The sequence below is a fragment of the Sarcophilus harrisii genome, chromosome 4 (genome assembly GCF_902635505.1).
Source record: "Sarcophilus harrisii chromosome 4, mSarHar1.11, whole genome shotgun sequence".
Lineage (NCBI taxonomy): Eukaryota > Metazoa > Chordata > Mammalia > Dasyuromorphia > Dasyuridae > Sarcophilus > Sarcophilus harrisii.
Genome location: NC_045429.1, coordinates 364398359 through 364423274, shown reverse-complemented (window position 1 = coordinate 364423274; position 24916 = coordinate 364398359). Strand labels below are relative to the sequence as shown.

General features: G+C 33.3%; 1 protein-coding gene across 3 annotated transcripts in view; it reads right to left on the bottom strand.

The window, feature by feature from the left end:
* TTC13 (tetratricopeptide repeat domain 13) overlaps window positions 1–24916 on the bottom strand; it is an 82433-nt gene that overhangs the window by 14486 nt on the left and 43031 nt on the right. For all 3 annotated transcript variants that reach the window (XM_003767830.4, XM_012547979.3, XM_023502069.2), the window contains exons 7-17: window positions 23712–23828; window positions 22815–22925; window positions 14591–14673; window positions 10109–10250; window positions 9511–9685; window positions 7724–7880; window positions 6702–6832; window positions 5871–6003; window positions 5131–5223; window positions 4203–4286; window positions 672–756 (exon numbers count right to left, since the gene is read on the bottom strand). In XM_003767830.4, the coding sequence (XP_003767878.1) occupies window positions 672–756; window positions 4203–4286; window positions 5131–5223; window positions 5871–6003; window positions 6702–6832; window positions 7724–7880; window positions 9511–9685; window positions 10109–10250; window positions 14591–14673; window positions 22815–22925; window positions 23712–23828 (1311 nt within the window). The remainder of the gene's footprint in view (window positions 1–671; window positions 757–4202; window positions 4287–5130; window positions 5224–5870; window positions 6004–6701; window positions 6833–7723; window positions 7881–9510; window positions 9686–10108; window positions 10251–14590; window positions 14674–22814; window positions 22926–23711; window positions 23829–24916) is intronic.

Here is a 24916-nt window from a genome sequence, read left to right as displayed (position 1 = left end):
GTTTTCATTATGCTATTTGACTTACTCATTCAACCAATACTCCAAGAGTAAGTTATTTATACTTATACAACAATAAAGTTCAGGAAATTCATGTCATTTATTAGACTGATGATAAATTAGTACATTCTGGTCTTAAATGAATAATAATAGCTAGCACTTTTAAGTTGTAAATCATTTTACATATGCATTATCATTTGGTCCTTAATACAAACTTGTGAGATTGGTACTATTATTATTTTACAGATGAGGGAATCAAAGCCATGCCAGGTAAAGTGACTTGCCTGAAATCACACAGCTAGTAAGTATTTGAACTCAGGTTTACCTGAGCATGCTATCCACTAAATCACCCTGCTGTCTCTATATTATGATTTACTTGATTAGATAAAATAGATGATAACCTCAACTACTTCCTCTAAAACTCACACACACACATACACAGAAAAAAGCAGTACTCCCAATGCCAAAACCAAAATAAGTTAAGGACATGATCTTAATCTCATATTTGTGGCACATAAAATTTGATCCAAGGGAAAAATATGGCCATAGTTAAATGATTTCACAATTATACTAACTAAAACCAGTCATGAAACAAGCAAACTAAGCATTTAGCAGTTCCTTCTGCAGAAAGTAATTTTATTTCTAAAAGCATCAAAGATTTATGACAAATTTACCTTCATAATTGGAAGAAGATCTTCTACTTTGTGTACCTTTTCAAGAGCTTCTCTAACTTCTAACAGTCCTTTGGGATTATTAGCACTAAAAATACAGAAAGGTGGCAGTTAAGGTTAATGCATAAATGTAATAATTAGCCAAGCTATTTTAGAGTAATTTTCCATTTTCAATTTAAGAAACTTTTTCTTAGTCATGAGTTATTCAAAATGTGCAAAGTTAGTGATAAGCTATATAGGAATTTTCTGAACCATGAAATGGATTTGATGATAATGGGCTTTGAGAAATAGACGAGAACTTAGGTGGATAAGTTATTCCCATTAAATTGACCACCATGAAAGTAAGTCAGTGTGTACAGTGTACAGCTGGTTCACAAAAATTTGCATCAATCTTTGTTTCTCCTATGCCAAAAATAAAAACTGGACACAGGTTTTTGTTTCTATTTTTTCCTTTCACAAACTACATTTTAAGTTCAGTTATAGAACAAAAGTATCTATTATCTTCTATAATACGCTTCTATAATTATGCTTTTATAATATTTGCATAGCAATTTACAATCACTTTTATAGAAGGATTGAATGAAGTCCTGAGCAAGTGGATGAGCAAAAAAGCAGAACTCAGAACTCTTTACTCCCACTCTTATATTTACTCTATATAAATTCAGGCATTTTTAATGTTGTATGCAACTTTTTATAACCTGATTGGGGTTTTCTTGGAAAAGATACTAGAGTGATTGGCCATTACCTTTTCCAGGTCATTTTACAAATAAGGAAAACTTGAGGCAAACTGGGTAAAATGATTTGTCCAGAATCACACAACTATTAAGTGTCTGAGGCCAGATATGAATGCAGGAAGCCTAGCACTCTATTCATTATACCACTGAACTATCACATATGTTATAATTTGCAATTCTTCCTCATTCTTAATATTCTCCTCTCTTGGTTTTTGTCACAATGATCTCTCTTGGTTCTCAGGTCACTTGTTTGGGCATTTTTCCCTCCTAGGTTTCTGGATTAATCATTTATATCTTAATTACTTTGTGTGAATATATACCAAGTTCTATCCTGGGCTCTCTTTTTTCTTTTTCTATATGCTTTCTTTGGGTGATTTCATCATGTTTCATGAGTTCAACCATCATCCCAGAAGCAGATGATTCTCAGATCTACATTACCAGACTCTAATCTCTTCTCTGTCCTCTAGTCCCATATGACCATTAATCAACATTTTACACTAGATGTCCCACAAGCATCTCAAACTGATTATGCCCAAAACTGAATTCATAATCTTTCCTCCCAAACTCACCCCTTACTTTCTAATTTTCCTCTTTCTGCTGGCACTGTTATGAGCCAGAACTTGAAACAAGGTGATAACTCAAGGAAGATGTTAGAATCCTAGTGTTAACTCAATGGAATAGATACAATGCTTATTGGTTCACACTTTAGAGCAAATCCTTACACAGTGATAAATCAGTTGCCTAATTTAGCATGGTACTTAGCAAATTCTCTGACTCACTAATGTATTCAAGTACTCATTGGAGTTCACAAGTATGGGAGATTCACAAAGTTAACTTTGTAACTTTTGAATTCACATCTCCCTTAATCCCTCCTTCAGAGGAGGAGTCAACTTTTAAAAGATAATATATAATAAGCAGCTCTTGGAGCTTCAGTTAGTCAGTTTGGAACATTGCCAGGAGTCGGAGAGGAGCACTCTGGGAGAATCAGAAGCCCACAAGCCCACTCTTGGAGGCAAAGTCGGATTCATTCCATTTTCCACCTTTGTGCTGACTGGAGGCTGAAGGACAAACCTTTGGATTTGGAGACATTCGGAGGGAGCTCTTGGAACCAAGCAAGAGAGATAGGCCTCTAAGAAAACTAACCGGGCTATTTTGGAAGGAGAAAATAAACGTTTGGATTTTATCAGCTGGCTGCATTTTGAGGTGATTATTACTCTGAACTGAAACTAAGGCTGCCTCCAGAAAACCTCCCCAAGAAACCTGCTCCTAGAGAGAACAAATATATATTGGCACTACCACCATTCTTTTGGTCACTCATGTTCACAATCTTAGCATCAGCTAAACTCCTCATTCTTCTTTATCCCATATACACATTCAGCCACCAAGTCTTGTCAACAATACCACAATCACTGGCTCATTTGTTCCTTTCTTATTACATAGACAGCCCCCTCCTCATTCAGGATCTAATCATTTCTCACCTGGACCCTGGCAATAAGCTTTCTTCCCAATGGGCTTCCTATCCTACCCCTCTCCTTTTCAATCCATCTAGATACCTGTCGAATTGATATTCCTAAGGTCTGAGCCTAATGATGAAATTCCCTTGGTGTAAGAATCTCCAATGGCCCCCACCTACCTCTAGGACAAGAAACAAATTCCTCTCTTTCACTTTTAAAACCCTTTGCAATCTGGTTCCAGGCTTCTTTTATATCATTCACCTCTACATACTCTATGGCTCAGCCAAACTGGCGTATTTATTATTTCCGTACACAACATTTTACTTCCCATGTCCATGTCTTTGTTTGCATAGGCCATATGTGGAATGTATTCCCTCTGTACTGTGGCCACTCAAGATCTTTGATTCCTTCAAATCTCAAGCTTGCAACACAAAAAAAGCAATTACTCCTATAGATGCCAATGCCCTCCTCACTAAAAATTACTTTATTTTTTTTCTCTTTATGTATACATAAATGGATAGATTTCAATCTATATCTTATCTTTTTTTTTTTTTGTTTCTTTTCTAGATACATGCTATTTCTTCCCAAAAGAATGTAAACTTCTTGAAAGCAGTGACTTACATTTTTGTCTTTGTCTCCCCAGAAACTGTGTTTGGCAATTAGCAGGTACTTAATAGACACTTGAAAGGATCAGAGAGGAAGGGAAGGAGAGAGGCAGGGATAGAAGAAAGAAAGAAGGGGAAGGAAGGAAAAAAGAAAGTAATGAAAGAAGTAAGGAAGGAGAGGAGAAGGAAGAAAAAGAAAGGAAGGAAGGTGATGAGGGAAAGAAGGTATTTAGATACATAGAAGACTATGACTTAAACCTCCAAGCTATAGTACAGATTCAAAGAAAATGCCTGTTCTTATAAAAGAACAGGGTTGAAGAAGTCACACTGTTTTCTGGAAGTTAATAAGACTCAAGTCTAAAGATTAATATTGCAGAGTTCCATGAAGTAGCAGGAAATTTTTAGTATATCCTGCAAAGCTGTTGTGAGGGAGGGTTAATGAAAAAGATTTTACAAAGATAATTAATAAGGGCAGCTAGATGGTCCACTGGATAGAGCACTGCCCCTGAAATCAGAAGGATCTGAGTTCAAATCCAGCCTTAGACACTTACTACTCACTAGCTGTGTGACTCTGGGCAAGTCACTTAATCCTAATTGCCTAGCCAAACAAACAAACAAATATGATTAACAACAAGCCTCATTGGCCTGTCAGTATAAACCATCTTTTCTCAAGGGAAATCTGATTACTGATTATAAAATATATTAGAAGCAAGTCAGTAATATAGAAAAGGAAAGGATTACCCATGATAGACAAGAATCCTGTCTTTGATAAAATGAAGTATTTTCTCAAAATATTCCAGGTATCTCATGTTAATCACTTGACCCCTGTAAGATTTAAATAAAATGTGCTCGTTATTTAATGAGAAATATTTAGAAAAACAATAGGATTCAAAGCTGGCACAGATGAAAACGTCATGTAAGAATCCATGTAATGGATTCATTTCCCATTAAACAAATGGAAGAACCAAGATAGTAAGCAAGGTTCTCACTAGATCTCATGACTTATCAAAGACCTCCCTAAATATGAAAACATAAAGTGAGCCAAAGTTTGAGAGCATAGGAGAGTCAAAAGAACCACTTTTTTTAGATAATATTCACATCAAACTTGTTGGCCATCTACTTTCAAAATATCAGATGCCTTAATAAGCAAAAAACTAAATTCAAACTTCAATATCAATTCCTTTTTGCCTTCAAGCATATTTAGTCTTTAAACCAAAAAAATTCTCTATAAAGGTCACAAATTATTTCATAAAAGAAGAATTCAAGAGATTATGAAGGGACAAGTAATTTATCTCCTGAGAATAGAAAATATTCAAGCACAAAAAATATCATTTTATTAAATATAAACAAATGAAAATGTCAAGTGATTTTTGTAAATTAATAGTCTAATTTCTAGAATCAGAAAACATTTAAGATGTGAAATGATGACGTTAATTTTTGCTAAAAATTTAAGAAATGGGATCTTGCCAAGAATTGGGGGCTCTTTTCCACAGGGCTAAGAAACTAGAGAAATAAAAAAAAGTTTACATTGGAAAAGATGGAACAATTAGAGTGTGAGCTTCCATAGCTGTATATTAGGAAATGAATAGTGGATCATTCATGATCTACCACATCTATTAAGTAGGGTAAACCTCCTTTTAAAACAGAAAAATAAGCAAAAATTTCATACCTGATTAAATTGATGTGGTTATTAAAGCCCCTACTAAGACTTCGAGCTGGCATTTGATCTAACCATAATACAGGCTGGTCTGGATCAGCAATCCTACAAAACAGAGCCTATTAAAATCAAAAAATTTATAAGAACTAGAAATGATCAAAAGTTTTTTTTTTTTAAAGATATGCAAAGTGTTCAAAATACAATGATTAAAAAAAAAAAAAAGCTGGAAGTTCATTTGTACCTGAGAATATGGATCCTTAACTTGGAGTATTATAATCAGAAATTTAACAAATGGGTCCTGATTCTCATAAAAATGAATCTCAGAGGAAGTCCCCCAACTATCTACAGCAGGTTTAATTAGGCACATTTTGAACAGGAGGAACCAATAAAAATGAAATTCACTTCCAAGGACCTTGCAACACAAGAGGTCTTTTTTCAAAGGGGACTGAATTGTGATGAAAATAAATAAAATACTTATTTGCAAATGTTCTCAAAGAAAGTGGTAGCAGCAATCTCTCTGTCATTTTGGGGGGGCAGTGGGGGCGGGATAGAGGAGAAAGCAGGGAAGAGTGATTCAGAACCTAGATTAGGATAGAATGTTATAATTTCATAAAGCAGGGAGAGCAGGACTGATGTAGTGTGCACTAAGCCCATCAATATGCAATGCCTTGTTTTGGTCAAGTCAATTCTTTAGTTCATGCCCATAAGCATCATTTCAAAATAAGGCTTAAAGCTCTGTTCTGGATCATTACCTTCGCCATTTTACTGCAATATCAAACATATCTCTCCACTGCATCAGTCGAGTTTTTCCATTCATTCGTACTTTTGAGTTAGCCCACGTCCTCTGCACTGCTTGCATGACTTCCAATGCAGCCAAACCCATTGCTGAAGAGCAAAGAATATTCAAGATATATATATGAGTTCAAGTGGTAAAGAACAAATTTTCAGACTTAACTGTAATTTTCCTCATTTAAGAAAAGCGTTTCTGAGACATTTTTAAAAAGAATAAAAAGATTTAAGAACATCTCATTATGCTAACCCTACTTAAATCCATAAATGGAAACAAGAGGTTTCTGCAAAGTAACCTCCTCCCTTCTAGGCTTATTACTAAAACTTCATGTGTGCCAGATTCCTCTTCCCTTCAACATGGGCCTCAACACAGCTGCTGTTTATGGAGTATTAATTACTGAGAACTATAATCCAAACTAACAGTAGTAGTTACAGACAAATTGCACAAGTGTCAGAGTATTCTTACCCCAACTCCCCCTCCAATTTCCACTCCCAACCTAAGGATGATATCTGTATAAAGTTTTATGTAAATAAGACAATTTACTTTTAATACAAGTTCTATTGTATAGGAATTCAATAAAACTTAGCAAGGGCCCTCCACATGCACAAGATAATATGACATTCCATGTATAAATTATTCATAATTTGGAATAGTAAACCATAAAACTATTTTTAAAAAGCTAATGCTCCATTCTTCTTGCAAGTCAGTAAAGAGTTACCTTAAATTAAAAATGCCAACCCCAACAAGAACAGGTAGAAATAATTTCCATTTTCAGATCCAATTTCCAACATACCTCTGTGTATTCTCTTATTTGGCAGGAAACCAGGTGTTTCATATTGCATCAGCGATCCCAAACGATCTGCTACACAAATCAGCTCCTGCACATCAGGCTTGTAGCTCTCAAAATTTTGAGGCAACACATCTCTGGGAGAAACATTACACACATGATAAGGGCTTTTACAACAGCCATTTGGAAACTCAACTCCACCCAAGGAGGGATCACTTCCTCCTTTGGGAAAACAGCTAAATCAGACCTACAGTTGAGCCTATGCTGAGGAAATATATTACAACATAATCTCCACTTTGATCTCTGCACTTAATCATATTCAATTAAAAATGAATCAATTAAAAAGAGAAGTTGTAGAATCATAAATGTATACAATAGGAAATCACTTCAAAGGTCATACATATTTATATAAGTTTTTAAAATGAAAGGTGTCTTAAAAGTCAATATAGTTTTAAGTTATTAAAACTTTAAAACTGTACTAAGTCTTTTGGTACCCTGTGTACACACCTACCCACGTACCAGAGTACTAGACTAGATGCTGAGGAGATAAAGACAAAATAAAAAAATCCCTGGTCACAAAAGAACCCATTTGTGATACTGAAGTTGAACATATACATACACTTTTATCAATAGACTTGATAAATAAAATCTTCTATGTACATATAACATGTCACCTGATTTACCTATTATTCCAGTAAGTAGGGAAGATGGTAGAGGAAAGCATGTATCTTTTCTCTGAGGGAACTAGTTTTGAACTAATAACATTTTAAACAACTTAATAACACGTCCACATAAGAGTCCCTTTACTTTGGAATTCAGCTTGGGACTATAGCCAATGGCATATAGCACATAAACAAGAAAGAAAAGCTATCTTTAAACAAGTTTCAACTTGCTTTGTTAAAAATATTTTTGGTCTTATTAACTCTAAGCAAAGTTAACTTGAAGGAACATGTACAGAAAATGTTATTGTGCATGTACAGGGCAGTGAACTGGGGGCCTAAAAAAAGACTTTCAGTTTGATTACTTACTTGATATGGGGCTGTAGTCCAGGCTGCTCTTCATAATCCTCTATGAGAAAGGGCAAATTTTTAGCCCAGTGATCTTTGAAGCTTCCAGGTAAATCAACATCAATATTATACTCTGTAAGTGGGGTATCGAGGTGTGCATGAAGATATCGGGAGTATTCTGTAGAAAAGGAGAAATTTTTGATCCACTCAAACACAGTGCCAACAGTTTTTTCCCTATGGCCAAGTGCCATATAATTGTCTTGTCAGCCAACTGTTATTTAATTTATTCAGAAACTTAAAATGGGCATTCTAAATTTAGCAAATTACTGTGATTAAATGATAATAAAACAACACTAACTTCAAGTGCTAAGGTCAAATGAATCTAGGCTACTTTAGATTAAATTCATGTATCCTTCCATGCACAATAGCAAAGATATGATTTTCTCAATCCTAGAACTAAAAAGGTTTTAGATGACCACAAAAGGAGCATATTTATCCTGAGGAAGATGACACCATGGAACCAGAGTTCTGATTTTTATCATCATTATTATAATGCTACCATTTCCATAGAGTTTTGAAATCTCCAAAGCTCTTGATCTAGCGCAATAATCTTGTGGTTTACAGGCTACTATTATCCCCCTATATTGCAGATAAGGAAACTGAAAAGTATTAAATCATTTGCCAAGAACCACATAACTAATAAGTACTTAAGGTAGGATATGAACTCAAGTTCACTTGCCTCCATGCCAAGTACTCTACTGCAAGACCTAACTGCTTCAAGATTGAAAGACAGACTAAAAATGCCAAATCCACCCCTAAATTAGACAATATGGAAACTAAATTCAGAGAGGAATAAAAATGACATGAAACAATGGAAGATATGATTTCATTGCTATAAGGAATACTACTGTGCTATAAAAAATAATGAGCTCAATGATTTTAGAAAAACATGGAAAGACTTGCAGAAAATAATGAAGAGCAAAATGAGGAAAACCAAGAACATTGTATATGGTAACAGCAAGAATTTTTTAATGACCGAACAAATGAGTTCTTTTGCCTGTTATAAATAACCAAATTAAGTGTAAAGAACAGAGGAAGAAAAACACTATCTGCATCCAGAGAAAGAACTGACAAGTAGATGGATAGAATAATCTTACGTGTGTGTGTGTGTGTGTGTGTGTGTGAGAGTGAGAGAGAAATCTATTTGTGTCTAATGGTTGCCATCTCTAGGGCAAGGGGGGAAGGGGAGAAGACAAAAAGAAAGAAATCTATGTGATAACATATTTGAAAGGATAGCAAGTTGTGCATGAAAGAATTGCAGTTTCATGTATAATCGTCTTTTTATTGTAGTTATGAAAATTATTTTATTCAATAAATTTTAAAAAATTGAAAAAATGAAAAACAGGTGAGGATAAGTCATTGAACTTTGTTTTCTTTCCCCAAAGCAAAATAATCAACACTTATTCTATTAAAGCCACAAGATGCTTTCTGTGAAGAAGACCAATGATTCATAAAACACTGGCTCAAGGGACCTTTACCTGCAAAGGATTCCGTTTTTTGTTTTGTTTTGTTTTTACCACTCTTATCCAACCTATTTTTAGAAGATGACAGAGCTCTCAAATGAATGAAGAGACAATAGAGCTGTTATAGTCTTTGACCAAATATGTTCTTTAAGGATAAGCAATATTTCATTTTTGTCTTTATATTTTCAATGCCTTGCAAGTAAATGACTTGGTGAATTAAGTCAATATAGCTCCAAAGAGGTAAAAGTTGAGAATCAGTTATTGTTTTTGTCATTTGAGCCTTACCTCGGAGGTATTTTACTTTTAGATACTCTGGGCTAGCCTTCTGGCCTGGGAGAGGGTCATTTAACATAACTTTAGTTTGTGCTTTTATTCCTTCATAGAAATGCCCCATTGCCACGTGGCTGAGTCCTTTCATATACTGACACACTTCATTGTATGGCTCTAGTTGCAGGCACCTCTGGAGGATTCAAAAGAAAACATAGTCATATAATCTGTCCAGGTTAAAACAATATCCAAACTCTTTATTCAGATGATACCTATAACTTAGTCATTAGATTTCCACTGCAGGACAAACTAGATCAAATGCATTATAAATTAATCTCTGTGGTACGTATTGCAGGATTTTGGATTCACATGGAAGGGATTTTAAATATAATCCAAACTCTTCATTTTATGTATGAGGAAACTGAGATCCAGAGGAGTTAAATAACTTGCTCCCAACCATACAGGTAGTAAGTGATAGAAGCAAAATTCACACCCTGACCCAGACTCCAAAACCAACCTTCTTTTTCATCTAAATGGTACCTAGTACACTTATTCTCCTGGACAGCATGTAAAAACTTCCACCCTTCATTCTAAGAATTCTATCTATACTGCTCACCTTGAAATTCTTTAGGGCTTCCTGTAAGCTGCCATGGTGATAAAGCATCATCCCACGAAGCTGTAGGGTCTGTACATGATTCTGGTTGAGGATCAAGGCCCTTTGAAAACTCTCAGTGGCTGCTTCAAAGTTGCCCAGTTCTCTAGGTGGTCATACAATAGTTAAAAAAGGGAACAGATATAATTAATGTACAAAATTTGTATTAAATGAATTCTAATCACATCACATTCTTAACATTTACCACTAAATGTTATTTTAAAAAAGTATCTGTGAAGTAGATTGAACATTAGTGAAAAATTTCACCTTACAAATAATGTGAGTAATATAATCAAGGGATTTTGTTCCTAGAAAACAAATCTGCATCTAATTTAGGGCTTATTTTTTTGTGTGTGACATGGAATTCTTTGACAATTTGGAGGAATCTATAGATCATTTCTTAGAACAAGTTTTTAAATGTATAAGATGAAATATACCGAATTTAAGCAAAACCAATTATAGTAGAATATGAATGAAACTCTATATGCATATAATGTGAATAATGTAATCACTTTGATTCACAAAGGGATTCTGCTCCTAGAAAATAGTTCACATCTTAATTAGGGATTCTTAATCTTGTTTTATGACATAAACTTCTTTGACAATCTGGAGAAATCTAGGGATCCCTAGAACCATAAGATAAAATACAGAGAATTTCAACAGAAACCAATTATAGTAGAATACAAATGAATCTATCTACCTACAGACAGTTTATACACATACACACACACAAAGTATACATTATTAAAATAGTTACCAAAATATTTTTTAAAAATCCAAACATGCTAGTAAATATATCCTATGCTAAGAAACCCTGATTTAAATGGTTATTGACTTAGAAAAGATATAGTACTTTCCTTTAAAAAAGGAAACAAAATTAAAAAAAACAACATCATTTGAACCAAAAAGATTTAAAAGTGGACAGGTATTTTCCTCCCAAACCTATTAGCAGATATGCTGAATGGTTGTTAGCTTAATAGGTAAGATGTGTCAAAATAGTCCTGTAAATATAGTGTGAAAGTAAGGTTTGTTGTTACAAAACAAGAAGAATAATATATAATTAGAATTCATCCTATGATCCTGATAGGCCTCAGATAAAATTTGGCAAGCAAAATCTCCCTTAAAATCAAAAAGCTATACAATTTGTAGAGGTTTTTTTGAACAGTTCTGTTTATTGAGTTACATTTTAATTTTGCAACAATCCAATGTTTTATTTTAACTGTTTTTCTGTCCTCTTAAAATATTGGAAAATTTTGTTGTCTCCCACTTTGATAGCATGGTAACAAATTTTTGTTGCTTTCTAAGTTACATTATGACTTTATTCTTCTATTCTGAAAAATCTTAACTTGCTTAAGTGTATATAAGATATATAAAAGAAGCCTTAATGAGTTTGTTTACATAATTTCATATTTTTTGTATTTGTTCTTGTATAATTGTTTTTAACTGTATTACAAAAACGACTGGAATATTTAGAACCAAAGTTATGCTTAATAAAAATCTACTATATGCTTGAACTATGAAAAACAAAAAGCAACCAAAAAAACCCATTATTTATAGAATTACAGAATTTTCAGATGACTACTGTAGGTAGGAATCTTGGTGATATTGATCCTATTTTGCAATCTAAGAACCCAAAGGTCAGAGATGTTAAGTGACCAAAGTAGAAAGACAAGAAAATAGTTTGCACTTGGGTGTTGCAGCTGTCAATCCGGTATTTATTAGTATATCTTCACTGCCTCTCATACCATGCATAATATGTAAAGCAGGGATAAGATGATAAAAAAGAATCACTTAATTTGCTATGTCCACTTCTTTGCCTCATATTAATTTCTCAACATCACTCCTCCTGCAGTCTGGATTCAGTTCCCCAAATAAAATTGCTCTCCACAAAACTCTCTCTTTAACTGCTAAATCTAACAGCCTTTTCTCACTTATTACCTTACTTAACCTGCTGAAGCTTCTAATGCTGTTGATCCTTCTCTGCTCCTGAGCAATCTCTCCTCCTCTGGTTTCATGGAATTTCTCTTAGTTTTCAACTTAACTTCAATGTCCTGGACTGGATCCTCCTCTTCCAATTTACTAAAAGTATAAATCAAGACTCTGTCCTTGGACCTGTTCTCTCTCTATATTCTCTTCTTTTATAAACTTATCAACAATCGTAAGTTTAATTATCTACTTCAGACTTATCTACCTAAGCCTAATTTCTCCTGAACTCCTGTTTCAAATTCCCAACTACCTACTCAATACTTAATTCAATAGTTGAATGAGCATTTAAATAGCAACTTTCTACATTTCTGTGCTAAGTGCCAGAGACAAAGATCGAATAAAACAGTCCCTAATCTCAAGCAACTTACATTCTATTGAGGAAGACAACACATAAGAGTCCAGCTTCATGGTGGACAGAAAGATCCAGAGATCCTTAAGTTGTATCCACAGGGCAGATAACAATGCCTGTGGTTCTGGTATGGCTCAGAGGGAACCAGGTCTCAGGGAGAGCTGATAAAGGGAAGGAGTGTGAGAGAAAGAGGTCCAGGATTAAGGGGAGTTTTGTTAATTATGGAAGAATTTCAGAGAGCACAGCAAAGGGACTGGATGATGTTAGAATAGGACTTGGGCAATGTAGGATTGAGAAAAATGGGGGTAAAAGTCCAAATTACAAAATGGACATGGTTTCTTTCTATATATAGTCAGTGATTGATTTATATAAGGACAAAGACAGAAATGGGAGAAACCACAAAGGTAATAGCTCAGTCTCCAAAAGTTGATAAAATGGCACTACAAACTGTTTGTGTTCTTCCTATATGGTAGCTGCCAGGCAAAGGGCAATGGTCAATCAGGCCTTAACCCAAGGCTTTTTCTACTCCCCTTCAAAGGGAAGCACAAGAGATAGTTTTCCTCTTGCTGACAAAGGATGTTAAATATTGTGCTATTACTACCCGGAGGAGTTATGAAATGATACTTCTTCCAATCTTTTTTGCAAAGATAGGGGGACTATAGGGGATGGCTACATATAATGACAAAATGACAAGCTTTTTTTCATTTCATTTAATATTGTGGAAATTTTGTTTCCTTTTTTTTTTCTTCATACTTTATTTTAAGGAAGAACTCTCTAAAAAGGGTGGAAGGAACATAGAAAATGTAGTTGATGTAAAATGAAAGCTATCAATGAAAATCTATTTTTAAGAAACAAATAAGAGAAGGCCCAGAACAGAACTCATTAGCACAAAGCATGAGGCAAGACTGAAGATCTGAATAGGAGACTGAAGAGCAGTTCAGCAGGCAGGAGAAAGATAAGGAGAGAACAGTGTCAAACAGAGAAAGGCAAAAGTATCTAGTAGAAGATGCTAGTCAATGATTTTGAATGCTGCAGGATTAAGAAGGTTAACGAATGGGAGGGAAAAAACCCTAACGGATTAAGAAGCTATAGAATTTTGGTAACCTTGGAAAAAACAGTTTTAGTTGAGTTCTGTGGTCAGTAAAATAGTAGGCTTATCGGAGGTATTTCACAATTTTGTACAAAACTGCTTCTTTCATTTTTAAGATTTTATCAGAGTCTAATAAAGTAATCTGTCATGCTAATGTATAAAACAGATTTAGTTTAATTTTTTAAGTGGTTATATATATAAAAAGATTAGACTGTATTACTTCCCGATTACACATTCATATACCTATGCAATTTAAACAAATTTAATTTTTTAATTTAATCAATCTTTTAATTTAACTAAATCTGTTTCATCATTAGCATAACAGATCCTTCCTCCCCTTCCCTGCCCCCATTTATCAAACTCTAGCCATCTAAAAAAACAAAAGAAAGAGCAGTTTTGTACAGAACAGTGAAAATACCATGGAGAAGAGCAGTTTACTATTTCCCTAATTTCTACTATGGGAGAATATATGATGAAAGAAACTTTGCTACTTTTTAAAAACTAATTTAAAATTTACAAGGTCCCACATTCTTTCTGCATATTTTTCTATGTTTTAGGAATTTGTGCTATCATAACATTTTGTAATAATGTCTTCCTTTTGTTTATTTGATTTGACTCTTTGCCCTCCAGCTCTTTTTTTTTTTTTTTTTAATTTCTTCTTTTTCTCTTGTTGCTCCTTGACTTCCCCTGATTCAAGAATCTGGTATAGGTACATCTGAAAAAATAATCTTCCTTAAACACTGTCTACCTTTATCAATGTCAGGTATACATTAACAGTATTTTTTTTTTTTTTGTACTGAACAAACTCCACAGTAAAGTATCTAATATTCATTTTTTACAACTAATTTTGCTTTTTAGGTTTCCTTTTGCAGCAATGGCACTAGACTCAGGAGAAAATGGTATATCCCACCAACTTCTTATCCCAATTTAATATTAAAAGATCCTTTTAATATTACTATTGTCTTAGATGTCATTCAAATCAGCCCCCACTCTCAAAAAATACCCAATCATTTTTACTCACCTGTAGGCTTGACCAAGACTTTTATATGCATCAATAAAATCAGCTTTCTGTTTCAAAGCTTCTTTAAAAGACTCAATAGCTTCCTATAAAAAAAGAATTTTTTGGATACAATTTTATTTTGTATTTTACTGATAGAGGCTTTTAAAATGTAGTTGTGTATGTATATATAACATGCATGACCCTTTTCAGATTCTTTATAATAAACTATTCAAGGTAGGGATGAGGGTGAGGTGCAACAAGTCATTAGGAAGGTCACTACTTTATGAACCAAATGAAAATGGTTTCCCCATTAACTCAAAGGAAAGAACAAAAAAAATTTTAATTTCTTACTCTACTCTGCAAAGTGGGAAAAATACTGTTACCTGCTACTTAATTCACTGAGTTCATAGATCACAGAATTTTTAATTCTGTAATGAATAATGATAAAATTCCTATGCTAAAACTACTCTTTGAATAAAAATCTAGAAAAGTACAATTAGTAACATAGTACATGGCTCAGATAAGCATGAACCAGGTTCAAATACTGATTCTGGTATATGCCGGCAATTTAACCTCTCAATATCTGGACCAACTCTTTTAAATGCTTTAAGATAGAGAACAATTGCCAAGCTTCTTCAGCAGAGAGAATTAAGATGTGAGCTCCCCACAATGATATCACAAGCCCATGCTACAAAATAATAAGAGGGTAGCTACTTGTTGTTTATATAAATTTTTATGGTGTGCAAAGAATTTTATATCCATTATCTCATTTTATCCAAGAAACAGCTCTGTGAGGTAAGTGCTATTATAATTTCCATTTTACAGAGAAGGGTACCCCAGCAGAGGTTAAATAACTTGCACAGGTCACACAACTACTAAGTATCTGAGGCCAAATTTGAATTCAAGTTTTCCTGACTCCAAATTCAGCATTCTATCCAGTGCATCACCTAGTTACTCCCAATAAACTAAACTACAAGAGAAAAAAATTAAGTTTGAATAGAAGCCTTCAAAGGAGAACTAACTCTAACTCCAAGTTTAAATGGGATTTAAAAGTGCTGAAAAGGCAAAGGAACAAAATTAAATGTTAATTCACCTAAATTTGGAAAAGTTTATGAAACTGTGAAATATCAGCAAGACAAACTTAGTGATTTTAGTCAGAGGGCATCCATTCTCTGAAATACTATTTTTGGAAGCATGCAGTATGCTCTAGAATCACTATGCAAATTTTATCTGGCTATATATAACCTATTAGTAATATGTGCTATTATATTTATGGCATATTGTAAAAGTTAATAACAAACAACCTATCCTGTTACATTGTTAAATGCTAGATAGAAGAGGGAAAAATCAACTATTTTAATTGTGAAAGTATTTTACACATGTATGTATTGCTACCTATATCAAGGAAAAGATAAGCTCTGAGCAGAACATCTGTTCTTTCATTACATCATCTTCAGTACTTTCAATTAAAAGGATTTTACTTCAAAAATCCTAAACGTGTATAAAATCACACCTAATGATTCTTAAGAGAAGATTATTCAGAAATTTGTCTCTTGGACATGGTAGGCACCCTAGCAATCTTTAAATAGACCTGCCAAGGATTTTTCCCAAATCATGACAATTTCACTTTTAAAAAAATTCTTTCTTCATGTCTTCTCTTTACTTTCTTATGACGAACAATTTTATTGGCTAAAGCAAGCAAGAGACTTTGTTTAAAAAAAAAAAACTTTTTAGAAGACTAATAAGAGGGGGGAATATGCCTACTTATTTGCTAATTCAAATGAATTTAGATTTGTAGTTCAGCAAGGACATAAAAGGAAAAATTAAACAAATATCTTCTATTTTGCCAATTAAAAAAAAACACACAATAATTAGATTTCTTTCCTAGATACCAACATGTTCTGCTTATTGCTTTTAAAGATTACCAAATTTTTAAGCCTGAAATTCAACTACATTCTGTTTTCTTCCATTCATTTCCTTTTTTCAATCCACTACCCATGTTAGTTAAGTCATATTAACTTTTTAAATTAACATTTAGAAAGTCACTCTTTGACTTTCTAAAGCAATTATGTCAGATTTCTCTTTGCTTTCAAAAGTGTGGGGGTCTCATTTTTTTCTTTCAAGTCACTGCTTGACCAAGTTATATTTTTTTTCTGTCTTCCTTTGCCAAAATAGGAGGGGACATGGGAGAAGCAAGATTTAAAACCTAGGAGAAACAAAAAGGCAACTGGAGTTGACCAGCAATCAGAGAACAGCAAATTCATTCATTATCACAAAAATAGTCATCTGTCTTACAGACGAATGAGATCTCTCCTATCTCATTCTGAGGTTATTTACCATTACAAAAAAAGACAGAAATGGCTTGTAAAATGATAGGCAATTCGAATTAGCTACTGGAAATGTTTCAGAGATATGACTGGCAATATGTAATTTTGAATTGTCCTAAAACCTATCCTAAAGCTAACGCTGATGGGGTTCAATAGGAATGTGACCTTTTTCTCAGTAAAACCTTGGCATTTTTTGATATTGTTTGTTAACTACTTTCACATCTGTGAAATTTTTAATATAACATTACTTCAATTCTACTTAATGCTATACCTCAAGGTTTTAGTACATTTTTGCTGTTATTGTTTTACAAGTCATTCATTTAAATTCATTTTTAATTCAATTTAGATCTAAAGGAACTATCATGAGAATATGAAGACAATAAACTCATTGGTCCATGTAATACAAAGACTCTAAAATTCACAAGAGAGACAATATACCCAACAAGATCAAGAATCTGAATTAATGTGTGTAACTTTTACTTTGCCAATGATTCAGTCTCCCATTCCATATTTCACAGACATGCTAAAAAGATGAACTATTTTACTTTATGCAGAGTTGAAAACCTGAAAAGTCTGACAACCTGCTTCAGTTTACTTAAATTTTAAATAGTATTTACAGGTCTAGGTCATTTAGCTTCAAAATGAACTTAATTAAATAGTCCAGTACTATAAATTGCACCTCCATTGCAAACTATAACCATCTGAAATGCTTTCACCAAGTACCATTTTGTGTCTGCCAGATTTGAAGGAGGCAGAAGCAGAGGCAGAAAAGCCCTGCTTGGTCTTGATTCTGCTGATTCTTTGTCAGACATCTTACTACAAAAAAAAAGATTAATATATTGCTTGATGATATCATTTGAAATATTTCCAAGCTTCTAATCATAGTATTTGTATATAATACAGTATAATAAAATCATAGTATTTGGAATTTAAAAAAAAAATTTCTTTTGTGAGGAGTGGGTGGAGAAGACTGGGTTAATAAATTATTTTAAAAGTTTTTTCTTCTTTCAGGTAACCATGAAAGTAAAGGGAAGGAACAAGGTATAGGTATAGGACAAGTTACATAAACTTACTTGAGAGCTAATACAAGTATCTAAGGGATTAGGCTCAAATGAGATAATAATATTTGTAAATCACTTAATACTGTCACATATTTGATATTAACAAAAACTTATTCCCTTCTTTTTGAAAGTTTGAAACCTTGCTTAGGAATAATAACATGGTAAATATAATAAAAAGAAAAAAACATAGAATTCTTTATGTTAAAATCCCAAATGAAATAATCAATGTTAGATTAAGAATAAAATGAAATCTTTGTATATTTTCTTATTGAGAAAAGAATGAACACGCATAATATGGGAAAAGTAAGGATAAGTAAAACTTGATTTTAGAAGATGTTGGTAAATTGATAATTATGATGAGGAATAGGGAGAGATGGATATCCATGAGGAAAGCTGATTTGTATTCTTGAATTTGTTAACGAACAAGTTGAATTTTTTCTAAACTCATAACTAATCTCATATAAACATGGTTAACATACACATATACACAAATCCTTTTTGCAAGGCAACAATACAATTACAGGATAGAAAAGATATACCTAGACAGAAGGAAAGAGTTAAAAGGTTTTAGTTGACTACAAGATGAATAAACAAAATGACACACATGTCACAAAAGCTAATCCAATTTTAACTTGTTTTGGTAAAAGTACTTTCCTTGTCTTACAGGTTGCCATGAACAAAAAAAAAAAAAAAAAAACAGTCAACACTAAATGACCAGTTTATTGGTAACTGGAGCATGTCCAAATGCAAAGCCCAAATAGAAGAGGAAATACCTACAGCTATAAGGTCCTCCAGATGCTCTTGTGAATAACATTGTGCTGAATGTGTTAAAACTAGAACATTTTGCTGAGTTTCAAAAATTAGATCTAGAGTTTGATACAAATCAGTACAATGTCATCTGCAAAAGGATTATCTGAAGAAATTCACTATTTAGATGAAATCCTCCTTAAGAATTGGACCCTGTTATTTATACCTTCTAAATCCTATTCTCCCTGAGCAACAAGAGAACTGTTCGGTTCTGCACACATATATTGTATCCAAGATCTACTGTAACCTATTTAGCATGTATAGGACTGCTTGCCATCTGGGGGAGAGGGTGGAGGGAGGGAAGGGAAAAATCGCAACAGAAGTGAGTGCAAGGGATAATGCTGTAAAAAAATTACCCTGGCATGGGTTCTGTCAATAAAAAGTTATTAAAAAAAAAAAAAGAATTGGACCCTGAAATATACCCTCCATGACAATGCCAAACACCTTTGGCAAACATAATTCTGCCTAATTTTATATTAATAATCAGAAGATCACAAAAAGTCATCTGTTATAGCACCAAGTAAATATTTGTTTGTTGGTTTATTTTTACCATTTTAGGTTAATATAAAAAACAATGTCAGAATAGTCTTTTAAACTATATTTAGTTATAGTGAATCAAAAGCTTTATAACATATTAACAATGATCACAATGGTAGCTTGTAATCTTACCTTTTAGTCAATTATGAGATTAAACATCATTTGTGAAAGTCTACAAACTCCTTTCTCATACCTAAAGGAATATGGATTTAGAGCTAGGAGGGAACTTGGAGGTCACAGATGACGAAACTGAAGTTAGCTGGAATATACTGATTGCAGATTTTTGTTTGTTTCAAACATTTTGTAAGTGTTGGGAAAGTAGATATAAGGGTAGGTTGTTAATATTTTTTTAAGTCACCTACTTAAAATAGTAATAGCATCTATAATTTTCCCAAGCTTTAACATTTTCTTTTTTTTTTTTTTTTTAAGCTATCTTGAAATACTGTGACATGCTTAAAATTGTTCGGAAATGAGCAGGTCTTTGTCTACGTATGCATGCCCTGGTTTAGCTGCTCTTCCCATCTCTGTTTTTTTTTTTTTTTTTTGGGGGGGGGGATGTTTTGTTTTTTTAAATATTATTTCTGCATATCATCATGTAACAAATCAAGGACTGTGATGGTAGAATACAAATGGGGTGAGTTCCATTATTAATGAAAAAGAAAAGACTAACAAAAACCCTGAGAAATGTTTTCCATTTTTGGTTTGTTATGCCAGCTGACCTTTAAATGCTCTTAGAATAACCTAGCTTAACTCTCTCACCAAGCTTTGAGTAAATTTTTTTTTCCACCTATTTTTTTTTTTTTCTCCTGGCTTCTGTCTCTTTCATAAAATGATACTACTACTACTCATTGTGCAATAAGTGGCCAGCTCAAAGACTTTATTGGTGACCTCCAATATTAGGGGGTGATATTAAGGGAAACTAAGGGAAACTCCAGAATAGTATTTTCTCTGTGTCTACTAGACAAGAGTCACACAGGTGAGGCAAGCATGAGGAAAGAAATTGCTATTTGCCTCAATGGAAGGGATATCCTTACCAAAGAAACTTAATCCTCCTCACAGTCTTCCATCATTCTTCATTAAGTTAGTAAGAATGAGTAAATATTTCAATTTAGTATAAATTTTGGCTTCCATCTCTTTCTTTGCAAAGAATATCAAATATTTGCTGATTAATGCATTTTCTATATATGTTTAGCTGATTAGACTTCCTAAAATAATGCTGATAGTCTGCGGCAATTTGTACTGTGTATATTTTCCATTTTTAGATGTCAATAGTTTATAAAAGTTGGGGTGAAACAGTTTTAATTGTATACCAGATTCTCATTTTTATTCTTTTTTTCTGATTTGTTTTTGATTTTAAAGGTTTGAACAACTGATATCAAAATGACTTCTCAATGTCATGGTACCACTGAACACTAGCTTTGGAATCAGAGAACAGTTTCAATTTCTGATTTTTATGATATATAAATTTGGATTCATTTAATGTTTTTGGTTCTCAATGTCCTCATTTATGTAAGGAAGCTAGATAAATGAGTATGATTTGTCTATGAGCCTATGATTTGTAATCAATTGCTTTCTATTCATTTAAGACAGAACCATATTTTATGATGTTATTCAGGACTTGTCATGCTTGCTGCCTCTCTTCTAGAAGAATGTTTTCATGATACCAAAAAAAACAAAACAAAACAAAACAAAACAACAACAACAACAACAACAACAACCTGATTTCTGCAAAATTTGTGACTAACTCCTACTCTGCAAGATTTTTCACTGTTCTTCCCTAAGCACAAATCACTGCAGGATAAAACATATGCTGTCTTAATTTGGAAGTTTTAGGAGCTACTGATATAATTTGTCCTTGTCTTTTGCAACAGATTTTAGAACCTAAACTGTAATTTTCTTCATGGTGGTCTTTTTGCAAGTGCCCATCCTGAGCAATGCAGTATAAGATAATCAAGGGTTTCAACAAATGTTTCTTGTTGCTTCTGATCAAAGAAGAAAACCCAATGTTGTCAAACTCTTTTAATTGCTACTCCAACAAGGACCTACGGGAACATTCTTCCATTTAGCTACAACTACAGAAGGTATCAACCTTCTAATTTTGTTTCTAAGAAGAAGATCAATGAAGATATAATTTGGGTTAACTAGCCATATCAATTTGTTGCTTACTGAACAAGTATCATATTTTGAGAATAATTAAGATTATTTTTATAGACAGCTTAGAAATTGTGTTATTCTTAATTCCTTTTGCCACTCCTCCTAGTCTGTCAACAAGAATTCAGAAGAACACGAGTGCACAAAGGACTGATACCCTTTTATGTTTACTTGTATTATAGGTGGGTCATGGTCAAAGAATTCATCACCTATTATCCAATCGACTGGTGAAGTGCTACTCTGTTATTCACTAGAATGGTCCTCCAAAACCAATCTGCTGCCAGGAACAGGCATGAAGTCTTTATAGCACAGCATATCAGATGAGAGATTAAGTCTTGCAGTCATATCCTTCCAGACCCAAGGATCACCCTCATACCACACCACAGTGAGGCATCAGAGTGGGACTTTTTCCCCCCTAGGGCTTCATACAATAAATAATCATTTTTTATCTGAAACCAAACTTTCCATGTTAAAACCATCTTTAATTTGCCAACTGGTTTAAAGGATTTGATTGGATTTGATTTTTTTTTTAAAGTCCTGACATAATATTAGAAACATGTTAACGGGATTCAATGCATTAACTAAAACAGGAGTCAATTGGACTACAGCTTGCAGGTCAAATCTGGGCCTCTGTCTCTTTCTGTACTGCCTGCAAGCTAATAATGATTTTTCTACAATTTGCTGACTGCTGAACTGAAGGAAACTTTTTATAACAAATTTTTTAACATCCATTATATTTTAAAAGAAATTCTTGTCATGTCATTTATAAGAACACAAAGAATCAGTGTCCTTCAGAAATAAAGGTTCCAATCATTCCCATATCCTATATCCAGTGTATCAATTTTAGTTGAATATGGTCGAACAAACTGTGGCATGTAAACATAATAGTCTATTATTTAGTACTAAGACATGATGACTACCAGAAACTCAAAGAAATATATGAAGATTTATATGAACTGATATAGAAGGAAGTAAATAAAACTAGGAGAACAATTTATATACAAAGACTAGAATAATAATAATCAACAAAAACACTAAAAAAAGCTGACTTCTGAGATGGTTGAAATAACCAATTTTGGTTCTACAAAAAAAGTAATAAAATACATCTCCTTCCTATTGGTTGTAAAGTAGGAGAAATATGGTGAGAAATGCTGCATACACTATTAGACACTGTCAGCTTTCAATGGTTTTGCTAAGTTTGATGGGCAGAGTATGAACTCTCCCCATACTGAACTACAACATGAATCTTCTATTTTGATTGCATCTGGAAAGGACTGTTGCAAAAACAAAAAACCAATAAAATTTACATTTCAAATAAAATAAGTGACTTTTACTCAAAGATATGTTTTACAACATTTTTACCTTCAAAAGACCTCTGTGGAAGAAAGTTAAGCCTTTATACAGCATAGCTATAGGCTGATTTTTGTTCAGTTCTAAAGACTGCTGAAAGTCTTCATGGGCTGTTGCATAATCCTACAAGAAGGGTAGAAAAACCATTGAGAAATGAAAAGTTTTCTTTGTGGAGACAAAATTCTAATTCACCTTACTATGCCAAGGCATCTGGTTTTTGGATTCACTTCAAGGTTTATATTTCATTCACCAAGACGTTTATGATTTTTTAAAGAACTGTTGGAAAGGAAAAATCCCTCACAAAGGCTCAACTACTCTTTATGTCAATTATAAAACTGAGATCATTCCAAAATATCTTTCATGATACTTTACTAGTCAATTTTTATCTTTTCCCTTACCATGAACCTTCTGTTTTGGCTCCATCAAAAATTATAAAGAGAGCAAATCTTCTTGCTATAAACTCCAAGGAACTGTTGAAATTATTTTATTACTAGAATCCTCACAGAGAAGCCAGACACATTATGATACTTGGTCCAGGCTCAGAATCACAGCTAAAAGTTAAATATTAATGTTGCTGGTATGCATCCACAATAACAGTTATAAAAGAAGTGAAAATATAACTTTTGAGCCAAATTTTCTTCTGCTTCTTACTTCTCTTATCCTAATCCAACCAGTCAAGAGGTATAGACCACCAGAGAAAGTAAAATATAGGCCCTTAACATTTTTCCACAGGTTATTACTGTGAAAAAGAAAATGTTTTCAAAAATGCTTTCCATTGCAAAGTTGCAGAAGTTAGAACTATATATCCCCTCTCTCCATTATTATCATCAACATTTTTCTGAGGCAAAGGGAAAGTAAAATTTTTTTCTTTTCTACAGTGGATAACGTCCCAAAGCAAAAACAGCTCACCTCTGATATGAAGTGCAATGTCCCTCTGTGTCTGTAGAGTCGTGCTGATGGCTGCAGTTGGATGGCTTTAGTGAGATCACTTACTGCTTCACTGATTCGTCCCAAAGGAGACAGTATCTAAAACCAAGACATTCTATTAAGCTGGAGGGAGATCTAGGTCACCTTAAAATTGATAGACTTTTAATTTTTTAATACTAATTTGATCTTTCTGTTTTAAAATTTATTTTACTTAGCATTAGCACATAGTTGAATACTTTATACTTTGCTCAAACATCTCCCAAAAAACAAAGTGGCATATTTCTTTGTCCAATGAAGAATACTGATGAATTTATTACATGAACAATTGCTTTTATATTATTTCACATTCAGAGGAAAAGTTGATGCTACTTTTCTTAATATGGTCACATTTTTCTACACTTGTTATATTTATCTTTCAAGTTCTACAAAAATCAGAATTTGATATGTATTGTTTAAAATATAGCTAAGAGGATTCATCTGAATGACATCTCAATCATAAAACTAAGTCACATTTCTGGACACATTTCATCGCTTACCACAATCTTTAAATACACACTCCAGGGTAGCAAGTTCTAAATATAGCTAGGGTAGAATAACAGCTTGCAAATTTACAGCCCTTCATTTGTGCCTAACTTGGTAGATGCTATTTTCACTGGTTAACTTTCTAAAAAATCCTCATTCTTTTATGATATTCTTTTATGTTTGACCGTCGCTTGGACGTGAAGTTATCTTGAAAGTTAAAGAGAAAAGACATGTATTGACTCTATGCCATTTCAATTATCTATAGGCCTCTTATGTAGCAACAGCAACTCTGCAGAACATAGCTGAGAACCTATAGGTAAGCCAAAAAAAAAAAAAAAAAAAAAAAAAAAGGGCGGGGAAGGGGGTAGGCCTCTGAGAAGCCAAATTAGGTATTACAGAATACTACTCAGAGTAGGAGTTCTTAGATCTCAATCAGTAAATATTTATTCTCGGAAATAACCCTAAAAATTATGGTATAAAGAAAAGAATGCTGGACCTGGCACCAGGAGAACTAGATATGTCTTAGACATTTACTAGATATATGAATATAAGACTGTGTTTTGAAAATTCTAAAGTATTAGATGGATATGAGTTTTTATTATTTGTTTTCCCTGCAGATCTGAAATGGGTGAAGTTGAGTTAGAAACAGTGACAGCAAGTAATAA